The 16,701-nt window shown below is 51.6% G+C and overlaps 1 protein-coding gene across 1 annotated transcript in view; it reads right to left on the bottom strand.

The window, feature by feature from the left end:
• The window catches only part of LOC112614478 (3-phosphoinositide-dependent protein kinase 1-like), a 34,225-nt gene extending 22,157 nt beyond the window's left edge, over positions 1 to 12,068 (bottom strand). Inside the window, 2 exon segments of the mRNA XM_025371060.1 lie at position 11,618; positions 11,958 to 12,068. Coding sequence (XP_025226845.1) covers position 11,618; positions 11,958 to 11,980 — 24 coding nt within the window. The 5' untranslated portion in view covers positions 11,981 to 12,068.
• Between the last annotated feature and the right edge of the window lie 4,633 nt (positions 12,069 to 16,701).

Here is a 16,701-nt window from a genome sequence, read left to right as displayed (position 1 = left end):
GCGTGAACCCGGGAGGCGGAGCCTGCAGTGAGCTGAGATCGCACCACTGCACTCCAGCCTGGGCGACAGAGCAAGACTCATCTCAAAACAAAAAAAAGTATAAAAACAAGAAAGAGTTAACCAAACACACAGTACTGATGAAATATGACCAAGGGGCTTCCTAATAAATATCTAAAAGAATTTGATCAATAAAATGTACACATTTTCATTTTCCAGTACGTTTTAAATGCTCAGTAACATTTTTAGCAGATATAGTTTAATAAACTGAACATTAAGAAAACTTCAGGCGGTGCCTCACGTTTGTAACCCCAGCACTCTGGGAGGCCGAGGCAGGCAGATCACCTGAGGTCAAAAGCTGGAGACTAGCCTGCCCAACATGGCAAAACCCTGTCTCTAATAAAAATACAAAAAAAAACAGCCAGGCATAATGGAGGGCACCTGTAATCCCAGCTATTTGGGAGGCTGAGGCAGGAGAGTCGCTTGAACCCGGGAGGCGGACGTTGCTGTAAGCCAAGATCGCGCCACTGCACTCCAGCCTGGGAGACAAGAGCAAAACTCCTCAAAAAAAAAAAAAAAAACTTCAAATACTATCAAGTATTACCGACATACAAAATCTCTCAGACACATAGAAATCATCCTTTGAATCCCTCCTAGAAGCTCAGCCTAAGAGAATGACTTTTAAAGTCACATTTATGAAATATTCCACTCAGTGCAGCTTTGAGTATCATAGCAAAAGCTTAGAACAGCTACATGCTCACAACAAAGAAGAGATTAAGGCCGGGCGCGGTGGCTCAAGCCTGTAATCCCAGCACTTTGGGAGGCCGAGACGGGCGGATCACGAGGTCAGGAGATCGAGACCATCCTGGCTAACACGGTGAAACCCGTCTCTACTAAAAAATACAAAAAACTAGCCGGGCGCGGTGGCGGGCGCCTGTAGTCCCAGCTACTCGGGAGGCTGAGGCAGGAGAATGGCGTGAACCCGGGAGGCGGAGCTTGCAGTGAGCTGAGATCAGGCCACTGCACTCCAGCCTGGGCGGCAGAGCGAGACTCCGTCTCAAAAAAAAAAAAAGAAGAGATTAAGTCAGCCGGGGCATAGACACTCAATGAAATAGTACACAGTCCTTAAAAATAGATATAAAAACTATGGAAACATGGTTACAAAATTAACGCAAGTGGTGTATCTGGGTTAAGGGGATGTTGAAATTTTCTGTACTCTTCCAGCAACTTTTCTATAAGCTTGAAATTACATCTAATTGAAAAGTGAAAAATATATATATATAAGAAAAAATACAAAATTGTTACAGATGCTAACATTGCAAAAGTGTTCCAGGCACGGCTACAGAAGAGACTAACAAGAAAACCACAACATGAGAAGCGCAGTCATTAAAATATTGGGATTATGGATTTTTCTTTTATGATAATTTTTTTGTTGGAGGCAAGGAAGCAAGGTCTTGCTCTGTTGCCCAGGCTGGAGTGCAGTGGCACAATCGATCATAGTTCAATACAGCCTCAAACTTCTGGGCTCAACCAATCCTCTGGTCTCAGCTTCCCAATGTGCTGAGATTACAAATTTGAGCCATCGAGCCCACTTATGACACAAATCCAAGCTAAACATAACGTGAAGCCTAAGGTTCCTAGCTCTGTAGAAGGTGGGCTGCAGCCCTGAGGGTGGAGAAACGTTCTCATGTGTCTGAGAAGCTGGCTGAGCAGCCGAAGCAAGCACCAGGCTTTGGCTTCCCTGAAGCATGGAACCCTCTGGACTCGCAGGCTCACAAAGAACAAAGTAAAGTCTTGAATTAAGACTCAGTGGGAAGAAAGTTTTAATTACCAGGCTCGGGGCCAGCAAGAACCGTAATGGGCCTGGGCTATCCTCACAAGGCCGGCCAGCCATGGGCATACCTGGACACAGCACAGGGCCTCCAAGGCTGCCCTGGACTGCAGAACAGCAGGCCTGCACTGAGCTGTAGGGACCCACACAAGGGAAGGGAGGCAGGAGGAGCTGGCATTTCACACTGCACCGTCCCAGGCACCACAGCGTGGCTGCAAATTAACCTGGCCGCTCCCATAAGCCGCCATCAGTGTTCCACAGGTGGGGGAGGGGAGAGCACCACCTGTCTCTGCCACGCCATCCCCCCCCACACCTGTCCCACCACCACGTGCATCAGATCAACACGGGCGTTAAGTTCATCTGTGTGCCGAGCCCCCAAGCACAGCTCAAGGACACAGCAGGAGGGGAGTACAGGACAGTGGCAAACTCTGGCCTCCAGCAAGGTGGGCTTCAGCTGCGTCTCCACCAGAGGCAGGGGCCAGCCCAGACCCAGTTTCCCAGCTCAGATGCAGAGCAGCACCTATGGAGGTGCAGAGCTAGAGGCCAGCCAGGGAAAAGCACACATGACACGCTTCCATTTCAGCAGAGATTCAAGGGAACACATTGCTTTATGAAAAACTGACAAGTGAGCCACTGAGTAAACTCTCATACATGAACAATTTTATGTTTTTAGTTGTATTCATATATTTATGACTGACTGACTGAATAAGAGTCTCACTCTGTTGTCCAGGCTGAGTGCAGTGAAGTAATCAGAGCTCACTGCAGCCTCGACCTCCCAGGCTCACATGATCCTCCTGTCTCAGCCTCCCAAGTAGCTGGGATTACAGGTACACACCACCATACCCAGCTACTTTTTAAATCTTTTTTTTTTTTTTTTTTTTTTTGAGATGGAGTCTCGCTCTGTCGCCCAGGCTGGAGTGCAGTGGTGCAATCTCGGCTCACTGCAAGCTCCGCCTTCCTAGTTCACGCCATTCTCCTGCCTCAGCCTCCCGAGTAGCTGGGACTACAGGCACCTGCCACCACGCCCGGCTAATTTTTTGTATTTTTACTAGAGACAGGGTTTCACCGTGTTAGCCAGGATGGTCTCGACCACTTGACCTCGTGATCTGCCGCCTCAGCCTCCCAAAGTGCTAGGATTACAGGTGTGAGACACCGCACCTGGTCAAGCAAGGATTTTACAGAAGAAATGAGCTTGGGAAGCTGGAAGCTTCCAAAGACTCGGGGTTAGTTCAGTGAGAAACAGTCTTTCAGCCTCAGGAGGATGCCACTGTTCTCTATACATCCGATATTTGAATAATTGCAACTAGATTACTTAAACATGTCTTGGCTCCTAAGGTGCTTCCTTTTTCCCCCTACAAACCTGCTGCAGAAGACTAAAATCCAAAATATCACCTGAGTAAATGGATCCAAAAGATTAGTCAGTCATTAGTTACTAAACTCTCTCTGTCTAAGCCTTTTGCGCTTGAACTAGTCCTGGGCCTCAAAGAGACAGAGCTGTTCTAAGTGCAACATCAGAACGCCCGCTCTGCCACTCGCTCGCAGTCCGTCCCTGGGCGCATTACCTCAGCTCTCTGTGACTCAGATTCCTCATCTGAAAGTCAGGGAGCCGGAGGGCTGACCTCCCAAGCTTGCTATGAGGATTTATTGAGTTCACCTACCTACAAGATTCACCTGCGCAGGCCTTGGAGCCGGCTGGAAGCACTTTCACAACGAAGTAACACCGAAGACACATACATAAAGTTTTCTCAACCAATGGTCATTGGATCATAAAATAAGCCTTTCAAAGCCAAATGAAGTGTGTCCCCTTTTCCAAATGCCTTAAATATCTACTGGATTAGAAGGCCCAACTATAACTTTGAGGACAAAACTATATAGAAAGGCTGAGATCCCTCACACACAGGAGATAAATCAGGCCGGGCACAATGGCTAACACCTGTAATCCCAGCACTTTGGCAGGATAAGGTGGGAGGATCACTTGAGGCCAGCCTGGCCAACATGGTGAAACCCCATCTCTAATAAAAATACAAAAAAATTAGCTGGGTGTGGTGGCGGCCACTTGTAATCTCAGCTACTCGGGAGGCTGAGACAGAAGAATTGTTTGAACCCAGGAGGTGGAAGTTGCAGTGGGCAGAGATTGCGCCAGCCTGGGCGACAAAAGCGAAACTCCATCTCAAAAAGAAAAGGGAAATGAGGGTGCCTCCTATGGTCGAGAGGCTGTCCCGCAGATGAACAGTGCAGCCAGCAAGAGAAAGGATCCCGAACAAAAAGCTAAGCTACCTTTGAATGGCAGTGTGTGCTCTGGAGCCTGGGAATGCAGTGGACAGGCACAGCCAGCGCACGCACACTCTCACACACGGCAAGCAGGAACTGCTCTCTCCAGGCCCCCGGACCAAAGTTGTGGGAGGCTGCTACAATCCAACCAGCTCATCTCCAAAGGGATACTGCCCTCAGGTCAGCTGTGCTCACTGGCAAAGAACATTCTGGTAAAAACCTCCTCTCACCCCAGGAAACTCCACAAAGCTAGGCCCAGTACAGAAAACCAGGCGGAGGCAGGGGGTGTTAGGGAGGGAACGCCACTACCTTCCTCCACCCCCCAGGCTGCCACTACCAAGGACAACTGTGGTGAAGCAGCAAAACCGATGGCCCCGTCGGGTTCCAGGCTTACAGCTTACCTGTGGATAAGCCACCCCTCTCCGACCCATCAAGACTCTTTTATAAAATGAGGCTAATGACATGGGATGAGTGAATGACACCGGATTCTTGGTGTGCTCGTACCAGCAACCCATGTCCGAAGGCTGTGCCCACACTGGTCCGTGACCACAGGCAGACGGGGAGCTGGCCCACAGCAGGCAAGTGGTCGCCAATGCTCTCTCGCGGTGCAACTCAGCAAAACGCAGCTCACCCCAACCAGCACGGAAGCCCCGGCAACAGGTGAGGGCCGGAGGAAAGCTGTTTCTATTTCTCCACGAGGGGAGGGAGGAGCAGTGGGTGGGTGAGCTTCAAGGGCAGCTGCTCAATCTCTCCTTCCACAGCCATCTCCACTGGCCTCCCAAGGAGCTTCTCACCTACCCAGGGCACACAGAGGGCAACGAGGCGGGAACTGCTAACTGTCTGAAGTCTAGTCCTCAGGCTCAACTGGGCTGCCAGCCTTAGGAAGCGCCAGGTCTCAATTTCACTAACCCACATCTTCAACACTGTCTTCGTATATTTGTCACACAAACATATGATGAAACAGGAAAGCACAAGATTTCTCTGCAAGGAAGTTTTGTTCACTTTCCGCACTTTGGAACTTCCTACAGGTACACTTTAAACACCACTGATCAACATGAACCCCAGGATGCGAGTTACCTCTGAACGGGAGGGGCCAGAAACTACAATCTGAAGGGCCACTCGAGCCTTCTGATAAATCCTGTTTTTCAAGTAGGGTAGTGGGCACATGTGAGTTTTTCATTCTTTAAACTCTACATATATCTTCTGTGTGCCACTTATAGGTATAACTTTAAATGCTATTGTTTAAAATCAATAAAATGCCATTTTTCTCTGCTAAAAAAAATTTTTTTGATTAAGTGCTTGCTGTTTGCCACACAGTCTTCTGAGCATTTTACATGTATTATCGTGATTAGTCCTGAAAACAACTCTGGGGGTGGGTACCATCAGCATCCTTTCTACAGGTGGGGACACTGAGTACACAGCAAGTTTTTGTCCAGTCAAACACTCCACAGTGAGGTCACGCACAATTCTCAAGCAGAATCCAACTACAGAGCCCACACTCCCAGCCCCACCATGAGTAGGGGGTCTGCCCATCTAAGGCTGATGTATGTTCACCAGGGAACCAGGAGGGGCTGGGGGAAAACTGCAGCACCTAATCCTTAGCGCCTTGCCACACCGCAGGCCACGCCCTTCTGACCTGCCCATTCCCCTACATGGAATCTAGGCAACACACAAATTCAGACTAAGATTTATATTACTAAAATATTCGGCAAGAAGTTACCCCAGCCAGGCGCAGTGGCTCACCTCTGTAATCCCAGCACTTTGGGAGGCCGAGACCATTCTGGCTAACACTGTGAAACCCCGTCTCTACTAAAAATACAAAAAAATTAGCCGGGCATGGTGGCGGGCGCCTGTAGTCCCAGCTACTAGGGAGGCTGAGGCAGAAGAATCACGTGAACCCGGGAGGCAGAGCTTGCAGTAACCCTAGATCAAGCCACGGCACTCCAGCCTGGGCGACAGAGAGAGACTCTATCTCAAAAAATAAAAATAAAAAAGAAGTTACTCGTAGGCCTGGCACAGTGGCTCAGGCCTGTAATCCCAGCACTTTGGGAGGCTGAGGCGGGTGGATGACCTGAGGTCGGGAGTTGGAGGCCAGCCTGACCAACATGGAGAAACCCTGTCTCTACTAAAAATACAAAATTAGCCTTGGTGGTGGCACATGCCTTTAATCCCAGTTACTCCGGAGGCTGATGCAGGTGAACTGCTTGAACCCAGGAGGCAGAGGTTGCAGTGAGCTGAGATCGCGCCACTGCACTCCAGCCTGGGCTACAGAGCGAGACTCCGTCTCAAAAAAAAAAAGAAAAAAAGAAAGAAAAAGAAAGAGGCAGCAGACAGAAGGGGAGCAGACTCATCTCAAACCTGTCTCACATCCCCGGGAGGGATGCGGCCCCACCCAACTGGAAACAAGCCCTGTCAATCTGCATTGCTGGGGACGGCTCTGTCCCTGCAGTGTCCCAGGAGCATCCATGCCTGCAGAAAATGGTCAGAGGAGCAGGTGCCTGGACTCCATGCCAGCTCTGACCCAAAAGTCAGAAGGGGCCGGGCGCGGTGGCTCAAGCCTGTAATCCCAGCACTTTGGGAGGCCGAGACGGGCGGATCACGAGGTCAGGAGATCGAGACCATCCTGGCTAACACGGTGAAACCCCGTCTCTACTAAAAAATACAAAAAACTAGCCGGGCGAGGTGGCGGCGCCTGTAGTCCCAGCTACTCGGGAGGCTGAGGCAGGAGAATGGCGTGAACCCGGGAGGCGGAGCTTGCAGTGAGCTGAGATCCGGCCACTGCACTCCAGCCTGGGTGACAGAGCGAGACTCCGTCTCAAAAAAAAAAAAAAAAAGTCAGAAGGCCTCCAGGTCCCAAGTGTCTTCATCTAGAAATTGGAAGGATCCAACTAGGTGAGCAAGAAGGTCCCTTCCGAAATTAAATCACCACGAGTGTCCTACAATCTATAACACAAAAACTGCAAGTAGCAAAGAGCAAAGCCTACGTGCTTCCTTTTAGTAAAGTAAAACTAATTTTGCCAGACACAGTGGCGTGTACCTGTAGTCCCAGCTGCTCAGCAGGCTGCGGTGGGAGGGTCGCCTGAGCCCAGGAGTTGGAGACCACAGTGAGCTATGATCCCACCACTGCACTCCAGTCTCGATGACAGAGCGAGACCTCATCTCTAAAACAAAAAATAATGTATTTTTTTTAATTTTTGTAAGTAATTTTGTTTAACGTCACCAGTGATGAGTCATGCGGATGTCACGTACCCCAATACGACGCACTAAGGACAACTCATCTCTGTGGGATCTTCCTAACCCCACAACCTGTCCAACCACAAGAAGACATCAAACAAACCCAAATGAAGGCACATCCTGCAAAATACCTGACCAGGACTCTTCAAAAGTACCAAGGTGATGACAAACAAGGAAGGACGGCAGCTATCCTATACCAGAGGGGGCAAAGGAGACAGGACGATGCAATGCAGTGTGGCACCGGGGGCGTGGTCCTGAGATAGGAAGGACATGGGGGAAAACTGACAAAATCCAAAACAAGTTCGTCGCTCGGTGAGTAGTGTGGTGCCAGTGTGAACACCTCAGTTTTGACAGAGGCATCATGGTAATGTGATAGCATTAGGGGAAGCTGGCTGGGGTATATTATGGAAATTCTGTGTTGTCTGTAATTTTTCTACATATCTAAAAGTATTCCAAAATAGTTTACGCTTTAAATAATTTTGTTAGGAGACTATTTTGATAGCTTCAGGTAAACTTACAGGATCTGAAAACATCCTGTGTCATTCAAAACCTGACTCTGACTCGATGCTCAACATTAATTTGAAAAATAAAGAGCTACCGAAGGGAAATCATATACTTGAAACGAAAAAAGCCCTAATAGAACAAGTTTAGTATGAATTTCTTATCATCACCAACTTCTTTGGCATGTTTTGTCCAAAAGGTCTGAGTTTGGCTGCAAACCCAGCCTCCCAGCAGAAGCCAGCTGTATCAGGTGAGGCCGATTCCCTGCTCAGGCAACCCAGACCTCCCTGAGTGGCCACCCCAGCCAGGAGAGCTCCTCCCCCGCTAGTCCACGTTGGGGCCCAGACTCTGCCCAGCTCTCTGAAGCAGCCCCACAAAGGCCGGCCACCCCCTCCTGCTCAGACACTAACTACTCTCCCGCCTTGGGCACCATCTGCAATGGCCGTGCTGCTGACTGTTTCCCTTCTGCCCCTGGGGCTGAGAGAGGGACAGGAGCATGAGGTGGACCAGCCCCCTCCAAGCCGCAGAAGCAATCTTTTTCACGAAAGAATTTCCTCAGGCCGGGAGCATGGGGCCCATTCTGTTCATAACCACTTCTCCTAAACCAACCGGGGCCCGCCCTCACCTTTTTTGCCGCAGACACAAAGCTCAGCACCAGCAGCATCTGCACAGGAGAGCCTGCTAAGATTTTCTTTTTTTATTAAGACGGAGTCTCACTCTGTCGGCCAGGCTGGAGTGCAGTGGCGCCATCTCCGCTCACCGCAAATTCCGTCTCCCAGGTTCAAGCAATTCTCGTGCCTCAGCCTCCCGAGTAACTGTGATTACAGGCACGTGCCATTACTGCACGGTTAATTTTTGTATTTTTTATAGAGACAGGGTTTTTTTTTCTAACATAATTTTGTGCTTAAGACTTTTTATGGAGGGTCAGGCGCAGTGGCTCACACGTGAAATCCCAGCACTTTGGGAGGCCGAGGCGGGTGCATCATGAGGTCAGGAGATCGAGACCATCCTGGCTAACAAGGTGAAACCCCGTCTCTACTAAAAACGCAAAAAATTAGCCGGGCGTGGCGGCGGGCGCCTGTAGTCCCAGCTATTCGGGAGGCTGAGGCAGGAGAATGGCATGAACCCGGGAGGTGGAGCTTGCTGTGAGCCGAGATCGCGCCACCGCACTCCAGCCTGGGCGACAGAGCGAGACTCCGTCTCAAAAAAAAAAAAAAAAAGACTTTTTATGGAATGAGAACACAATGCATTCACCAATAAAATCTATATTTAGATGCACATTTTAAAACTATGTATCTGATAATAACCAGCTATGTACATAAAATCAGAAGACAATAATTCTAACCAATGAAAAAAACCCATGAAAGAAAAATGCCGGCCTGCAGGAAGAACACGTGAGTTACCAACGGAAAAGCAGCCGGAAGCACTCCGAGCATCTGAGCCATGCACTCCCTCAGCCTCACGTCCAGAGTCCGGCCCAACTGGGAGAGAGAGAAATCGAAAGCCACTGCTCTCCATGCTCTCTGCTTCTCCCCTCACCTTCCCCTAAGGATGCAGCCACCTTTGCAAAAGACAGAACCACCCTAGGGAGGGCAGGAGCCCACTCTGCCTAGTCCCCCAATTCTACCTTGAGCAAAATCATTACATGTTTCTTTGTTCCAAAGGGAGGATTCCAAGCCTCACCCATTCAAAGTATCGGCCCTCAAACAAGGCCGAATCACAGCCTCTTTCCAAACAGCTGCTTTCTGACGGCAGGAGGCTGAAACAGGCCCCGGGGTCACAGAGCTCAGCCATCTGCCAAAGAAATATGTACAGTCAATCCACATAAAGACACCCCTCCTGTCTCTAGCAAGGCATGGTCAAGACGTTCAGGCCCAACCCCCGGGAAGACATCCTGGACAGTGGCACTGAAGACTTCCTTACACAGAGTGCTGGGCTGAGCTGCCCGGCAGACCCTCCCTCGGGGGCTCTGAACAGGGTGACACTGGAGTTTCTACCACTTATGAGGCAGGTACTTAATGTCTCTGCAGCTCAGCTTCTGCACCTGTAAAATGGGAACAACACCTACCTTGCAATGAGGTGTGAAAGTACCTAGGGAAGCGCCTGTCTTAAGTAGTCAGCTCAAGAAATGGTACTCACTGCCTCTGGCCCACTTAGCATCAGACTGGGCCAGGCCACTGTCTGCCTTCACACTCGCACTGCTCCCTCTGTTGGCTGTCCACGCATACACACATGGGAAAGTTCACCGGGCAGGGGCTTCTCACACAGGGCCTACAGGGCCACTCTAAAGTCCAGATGCAAACCCACCCCAACCCTGAAGTAAAAATACAATATTAGGGCTGCCTCCACCATTATGGACAGGAAACACGGCATGTTCTCACATATGTACACATGTGGAAATCCAGCTGACAGAGATGCAAAAGCCTCGTTCCTGACACTTCCTCATGTGGAAATCTATCCTGTATTCTATCATTCTTGCTCACTGGATTCCAGTCTTTTTGTGCAAAATAGCTACCTTACGCGAAGAAAACTACAGATACTAAACGTCTATCATGTGGAACTGCCAAGGCCGTGAGAAAATTTGCTCTTTCCTCTTCTAGTGGATGACACCAAATATACACCTTGCATTGCAACAGCGTTACTGGGTGCGAGTTAACCTCACAAACTTCGCCATGACTGTCACTGGGTGCAGGTTAACCTCACAGACTTCAACATGACTCTCGGCCCCAGCCTCCGCTGAGCCTGGCCAAGCCGCCTAATTGATGTTTTGCGTGTTAGGGCACTTTGGGGTAGAGCCACATATGCGAAATAGCGAAAGGCATCCCTTTCAGCCTCCAACATTTTTCTCAACTGAACCCTCTTCCTTAACACTTTGGATTATCATGCATCTCTACAAAGTCCATGAGTGAGCTGCAGAAGGTTCAAGAGCCTCCTGACATCGTAACAAAATTCAGCGTCACTCTGTATTTTCTCAGAAGAAGGCCCATACCTTCCCCTGCCTCTACTAAAAATACAAAAATTAGCCAGGCATGGTGGCACACGCCTTTAATCCCAGCTACTCGGATGGTTGAGGAAGGAGAATCACTTCAACCCGGGAGGTGGAGGTTGCAGTGAGCCGAGATCGCGTCACTGCACTCCAGCCTGCGCGAGGGGAGCCAGACTCCATCAAATAAATAAATTAATTAATTAATTAATTAATTAAAAGCCGCATCCTGAAAGATAAGGGATCAAGTAAATTTCTTTGGTTTTCCTTCATTTAAAATATTTGCCTTTTAAATCAAATTTTGCAAGCTATGTAGACGTTCTTCCGTCACCCACTAAACATCGCATACCGTCGTCCCCAGACTGTAGAACTTACCGTGTAGAAAATATAAAAACACCAGGGATACTTTTAGCAACAGAGAGAAAATAAACACCAGCGATACTTTTAGCAAAACATTTCACCCAACAAGTGGTTTGTTTCGGTCCTTCCCGTAAAATCCCTCCTACCTGTCAAGCTCACTTTCCCCTCGGTGATCCTGCACATTCCGCCTCCCAGGGGCTTCACACAACGCTGAGCACAGCCACGGGCAGGAAAAGCACCCAAATGTCCCTTGGCCAGGCGGTAAAAGGAGAGTTTACCCGACCACTGTCATCGAGAATCTGGAAACGGGGGCCCAGGCGCGTCAGGTGTTTCGAGCCAGAACTTGCACCTTCTGCTTTTCTCGCAGGCGGAGACGCCAGGGACCCCGTTCCAGGTGGAAGCCCAGGGCGGTTCCTCTACAGACAGAACCAAAAGGTAACCCTGGAGGCTCAACTCCAAGCTGCGCCGAGCCGAAAACAAACTTTCCAGGTACTTTCACCCGCTGGACCGGGTAATACCTCCCGGCCTCCCCCGCCCTCCGCTCGTCTGTCAGCGCCCCCGGCCAGGCCGGCGCCCGCCGCAACCCAGGCCCGAACTCCCCGCCGCAGTCGAGCAGCGCCCTCGGCCGGCGCCCGCCATCCCCCGCCCGGCCGCCCGGCCGCAGGTGAGGCGCTACCCGTCCCTGGGGACCCCGGGCCGTCCCGCCTCGCCGGACCCGGGCGGCCGCCGCACCCGGCAGGGTAACAAGCCGGCGCGCCCAGGCCGCCGCAGCGCGCTCACAACTGACTGGTGGTCCTGACCATGGGCCCAGCGTCGACGCGGGCGCCTCTCCCACAGCGCTGCGCGTCTCGGCGCCTCCTCAGCGTCCTACTCCCCGAAGCGGAGCCCCAGCAATGGCCGCGACGCCCCGCCCCCGCGCGACGCCCCGCCCCCGCGCGACGCCCCGCCCCCGCGCGACGCCCCGCCCCCGCGCGACGCCCCGCCCCCGCGCGACGCCAGGCAGGGCTTCCGTCGCACGGCAGACGCCGCCCGCGCCCATTGGCCGCACCCATCGTCGCTCCGCCTCGGCCTGAGTGGGCCCCGCCTCCGCCCCAGCTGCATTTCCGGGTTGGGGCCTGGCTGGCGGGAGAGGCCCGGCCCGTCCTGGGGAGGGGGACCTCGCGCGAACCAGTCCGAGGGCCCGCGGGGCGGGGCGAGGGTGGGGCGAGCTGTCATTCCCGGCTCCCAGACCGGGCAACTGAGGCTCAGAGGGGACCGGGCTCCGGCCAGGGTCACTCCCTAGGTCGCGGCGGGGCTGAGCTCGAACCCGGGGCTCGGACTCCGGAGCCGGCACTGCGTAAACGCGGAGGCGCAGCTTCGCTAGTTTCACAGCTAACAAGCGTTCACAGAAGGAAATCTGGACTATAAGTCACGTTCATAAGGCAGAAAACAAGCAATTCTACCATTGTCCATCGTCCCGGAGGCAGCCTCAGAGCTTCTGTCCTTGTCCATAAATGATTTTGTGGCGATTTGGTTTTGTTTTGTAGTAGTTGATGTGGATCATGAATTTTTTGTTTGTGTTTGTTTTTTGTTTTTTTTGGGGGGGGTGGTTTGAGACGGAGTCTTGCTCTGTCGCCCAGGCTGAAGTGCAGTGGCTCGATCTCTGTTCACTGCAACCTCCCCCTCCCGGGTTCAAGCGATTCTTTTTTTTTTAATTTTTATTTATTTATTTATTTACTTTGTTTGTTTGTTTGTTTTTGTTTTTGAGATGGAGTCTCACTCTGTTGCCCAGGCTGCAGTGCAGTCGCTTGATCTCGGCTCACTGCAAGCTCCCCCTCCTAGGTTCATGCCATTCTCCTGCCTCAGCCTTCTGAGTAGCTGGGTCTATAGGCATGTGCCACCACACACTACTAAATGTTTGTGTTTTTTGTACCATGGTGGTCTTGAACCATGTATCCGCCTGCCTCGGCCTCCCAAAGTACTAGGATTAGAGGCGTGAGCCACCTCTAATCCTGAAATGGGTTAACTTTTTTTTTTTTTTTCTGAGATGAAGTCTCGCTCTGTCACCCAGGCTGGAGTCAATGGCAATTTCAGTGCAACCCCCGCCTCCTGGGTTCAAGCGATTCTCCTGCCTCAGCCTCCCAAGTAGCTGGGACTACAGGTGTGTGCCACCATTCCCGGCTAATTTTTGTATTTTTAGTAGAGACGGGGTTTCACCATATAGGCCAGACTGGTCTCGAACTCCTAACCTCATGATCTGTCCCCCACCGCTTCCCAAAGTGCTGGGATTACAGGGGTGAGCCACCACGCCCGGCCAACTTTATTTTCTTTTTTTTTTGAGACGGAGTCTCGCGCTGTCACCCAGGCTGGAGTGCAGTGGCCGGATCTCGGCTCACTGCAAGCTCCGCCTCCCGGGTTCACACCATTCTCCTGCCTCAGCCTCCCGAGTAGCTGGGACTACAGGCACCCGCCACCTTGCCCAGCTAGTTTTTTGTATTTTTTAGTAGAGACGGGGTTTCACCGTGTTAGCCAGAATGGTCTTGATCTCGACCTCGTGATCCGCCCATCTCGGCCTCCCAAAGTGCTGGGATTACAGGCTTGAGCCACCGCGCCCAGCCCTTTATTTTTTTTATACTGACACATGGCCATGCAATTCTTGAGTAATGCACAGAGAAAAGGGAAGCAGTGAAGTAGAAACAACTTGAGGAAATAGTACACGGTGAACTCTAGAACAAGGAGCCCAGGGTGGAGGAGCCTCAGGGGCAGGGGCCAAGGGTCACAAGGAGGCTGTTATGTGAAGAAAGCAGCTGACAAGGCAACAGAGGGCAGAGGAGAGAGGGGCAGCTGAAGGGCAAGGAAGAAAGGACAGTTCTCAGTTTTGCTGGAGGCCTCAACGGCAGCCAGAATGCTTGGCCAAGCGCCAGAGAAGCCAGACCAAGAAGCCCCTTTACCCTCTGGAGACACAGAGAAACCTCCCCATGGGTCAGGTCCAGCTGCCCATCCTAGGACACCACACAGGGAGCAGATGTCTCACCTGGCCCAGCACAATTCTCTGGACCCGGGCTGGAGGAAGGGGACTGACCCCTCTCTTTATCTCACCCTTTCCTGCCCAGAACCTCTGTCCATGTCCAATGGATGACCTCAGGCCAAGAATGCAATAACTTGGCCTGACGTTGTGAAGTCACGGTCCATCCAGGGAGGGGCAAGAAGATGACCAGAAACATCTCAGGAGGGGCTGGCAAGCTGCCTTATGTGTGTGGTCCTGTGCTGCAACGACACATTCCTCACTCACCTCTACAACGATCATAGCACGAGGGAGGAAACGGGGGTGCAGAGGCTAAGGAACGTGCCCAAAGCCCTACAGCTAGTATATTAGTTATCTACTGCTGTTTAACAAATTGCCCCAAAATTTAGATGTGTAAAACAACAAAGAGGTCTAACTCATGGTTCCTGTGGGTCTGGAATTCAGGAGAGGCATGGCTGGGTGGCCTGGCTCAGGCTCTCTCGTGAAGTTGCCATCAAGATGCAGCCAGCGCTGGTCAGGTGCGGTGACTCACGCCTGTACTTCCAGCACTTTGGGAGTCCAAGGCGGGCAGATCGCCAGGTCAAGATTTTGAGACCAGCCTGGCCGACATAGTGAAATCCCGTCTCTACTAAAAATATACAAAAATTAGCTGGACATGGTGGCAGGCGCCTGTAATCCCAGTTACTCAGGAGACTGAGGCACAAGAATCGCTTGACCCCAGCAGGCAGAAGTTGCGGTGAGCCGAGATCGCGCCATTGCACTCCAGCCTGGGCAACAAGAACAAGACTCTGGCCCCCCAACCCCCCAAAAAACAAAAATTGCAGCCTGGACTGAGTCATCTAAAGGCTAGAGCAGGGCTGAAGGATGCACTTCCTAAAAGATTCATTCCCATGTTCCCACAGCTGTGGGCTGGAGGCCTCAGTCCCTCACCACCGGGGCCTTTTCCCAGGAGTTTTCCCAGCACGTTGCTCTCAAGCCTTGGCAGTTGGCACTCCCCCGAGCAAGTGGCCCAAGAGAAAGAGAACACAGGCAACATAGAAGCCGCCGCGTCTTTATGACCTAACCTCAGAAGTGACACACCATCACTTCCAACACATCTGCTGGTCACACACAACAACCCTGATAGAAAGAGATCGGGTGTGCTTTGGGAGGCTGAGGCAGGAGCACTGCTTGAGGCCAGGTGTTTGAGACCAGCCTGGGCAACAAAGTGAGACCCTGTCTCTAACAACAACAACAAAAAAAACCTTTTTAAATGTTTTACAAAGTGAAACAGGACTGTACAAGGGTATGAAATCCAGGAGGGGCCATTCCTGGGGGCCCCTTCAAGCTAGTTGAGGACAGAGTCAGGATTCCAATCTCAGGGAGAGAAAGAGAGAAGCAAGAAGCACAGGCCCGGCCTGGTCCCTACAGGTGTGCACACCAGAAGGCCCTGAGTTACAAAGCCAGGGAAGGAAGGGCTCTCCCAGCAAGGATCCCAAGCTGGTTGGCATTTCTAGACTGACCCTACAGCTACTCAGTAGCACCTGGAAAGGGGACTAAAGGGGAAAATGGGGGGCAGGGAGATCAGGTGAGAGAAAAGGGGGCTCTCAAAAGACAACAACACTGGCCGGGCGTGGTGGCTCACACCTGTAATCCCAGCACTTTGGGAGAGTGAGGCAGGTGGATCACTTGAGGTCAGGAGTTGGAGACCAGCCTGGCAAACATGGTGAAACCCCATCTCTACTAAAAATACAAAAATTAGCCAGGCATGGTGGTGCATGCCTGTAATCCCAGCTACTCAGGAGGCTGAAGTATGAGAATCACTTGAACCCAGGGAGGCGGAGGTCGTAGTGTGCTGAGATTGAGCTACTGCACTCCGGTCTGGGCAGCAGAGGGAGACTCTGTCTCAAAAAAAAAAAAAAAAAAAAGCAAAAGAAAAGAAAAAAAAGACAACATGGTCTCCTGTCTGCCTCTGGCCCACAAGGCCCTGGTCACATGTCTGAGGTTCCCAATATACATTTGCTGGGCTGCAGATACGTGGATGGAAGATACATTCAGTGGTTTCCAAGCCACCGGGTAAATATCCTCCCATATAAGGCACACCAAGAGAGAATCAGACTTGACTGGGAGTCAGGAAACAGAAAGTTGCATGAGATTTTAGGCAAGTAATTTCCCCTCCTTAAACCTCAATTTTCCCTGAGGTAAAATGGGCTGGCTCAACAACTGCTAAAAGTCCCAAAAGTTGGCCGGGCGCGGTGGCTCAAGCCTGTAATCCCAGCACTTTGGGAGGCCGAGACGGGCGGATCACGAGGTCAGGAGATCGAGACCATCCTGGCAAACACGGTGAAACCCCGTCTCTATTAAGAAATACAAAAAGCTAGCCGGGCGAGGTGGCGGGCGCCTGTAGTCCCACCTACTCGGGAGGCTGAGGCAGGAGAATGGCGGGAACCCGGGGGGCGGAGCTTGCAGTGAGCTGAGATCCGGCCACTGCAGTCCAGCCTGGGTGACAGAGCGAGACTCCGTCTCAAAAAAAAAAAAAAA

This window comes from Theropithecus gelada, chromosome 20 (genome assembly GCF_003255815.1).
Source record: "Theropithecus gelada isolate Dixy chromosome 20, Tgel_1.0, whole genome shotgun sequence".
Lineage (NCBI taxonomy): Eukaryota > Metazoa > Chordata > Mammalia > Primates > Cercopithecidae > Theropithecus > Theropithecus gelada.
The sequence above is the reverse complement of the archived record's forward strand: the minus strand, read 5'-3'. Positions and strand labels throughout refer to the sequence as shown.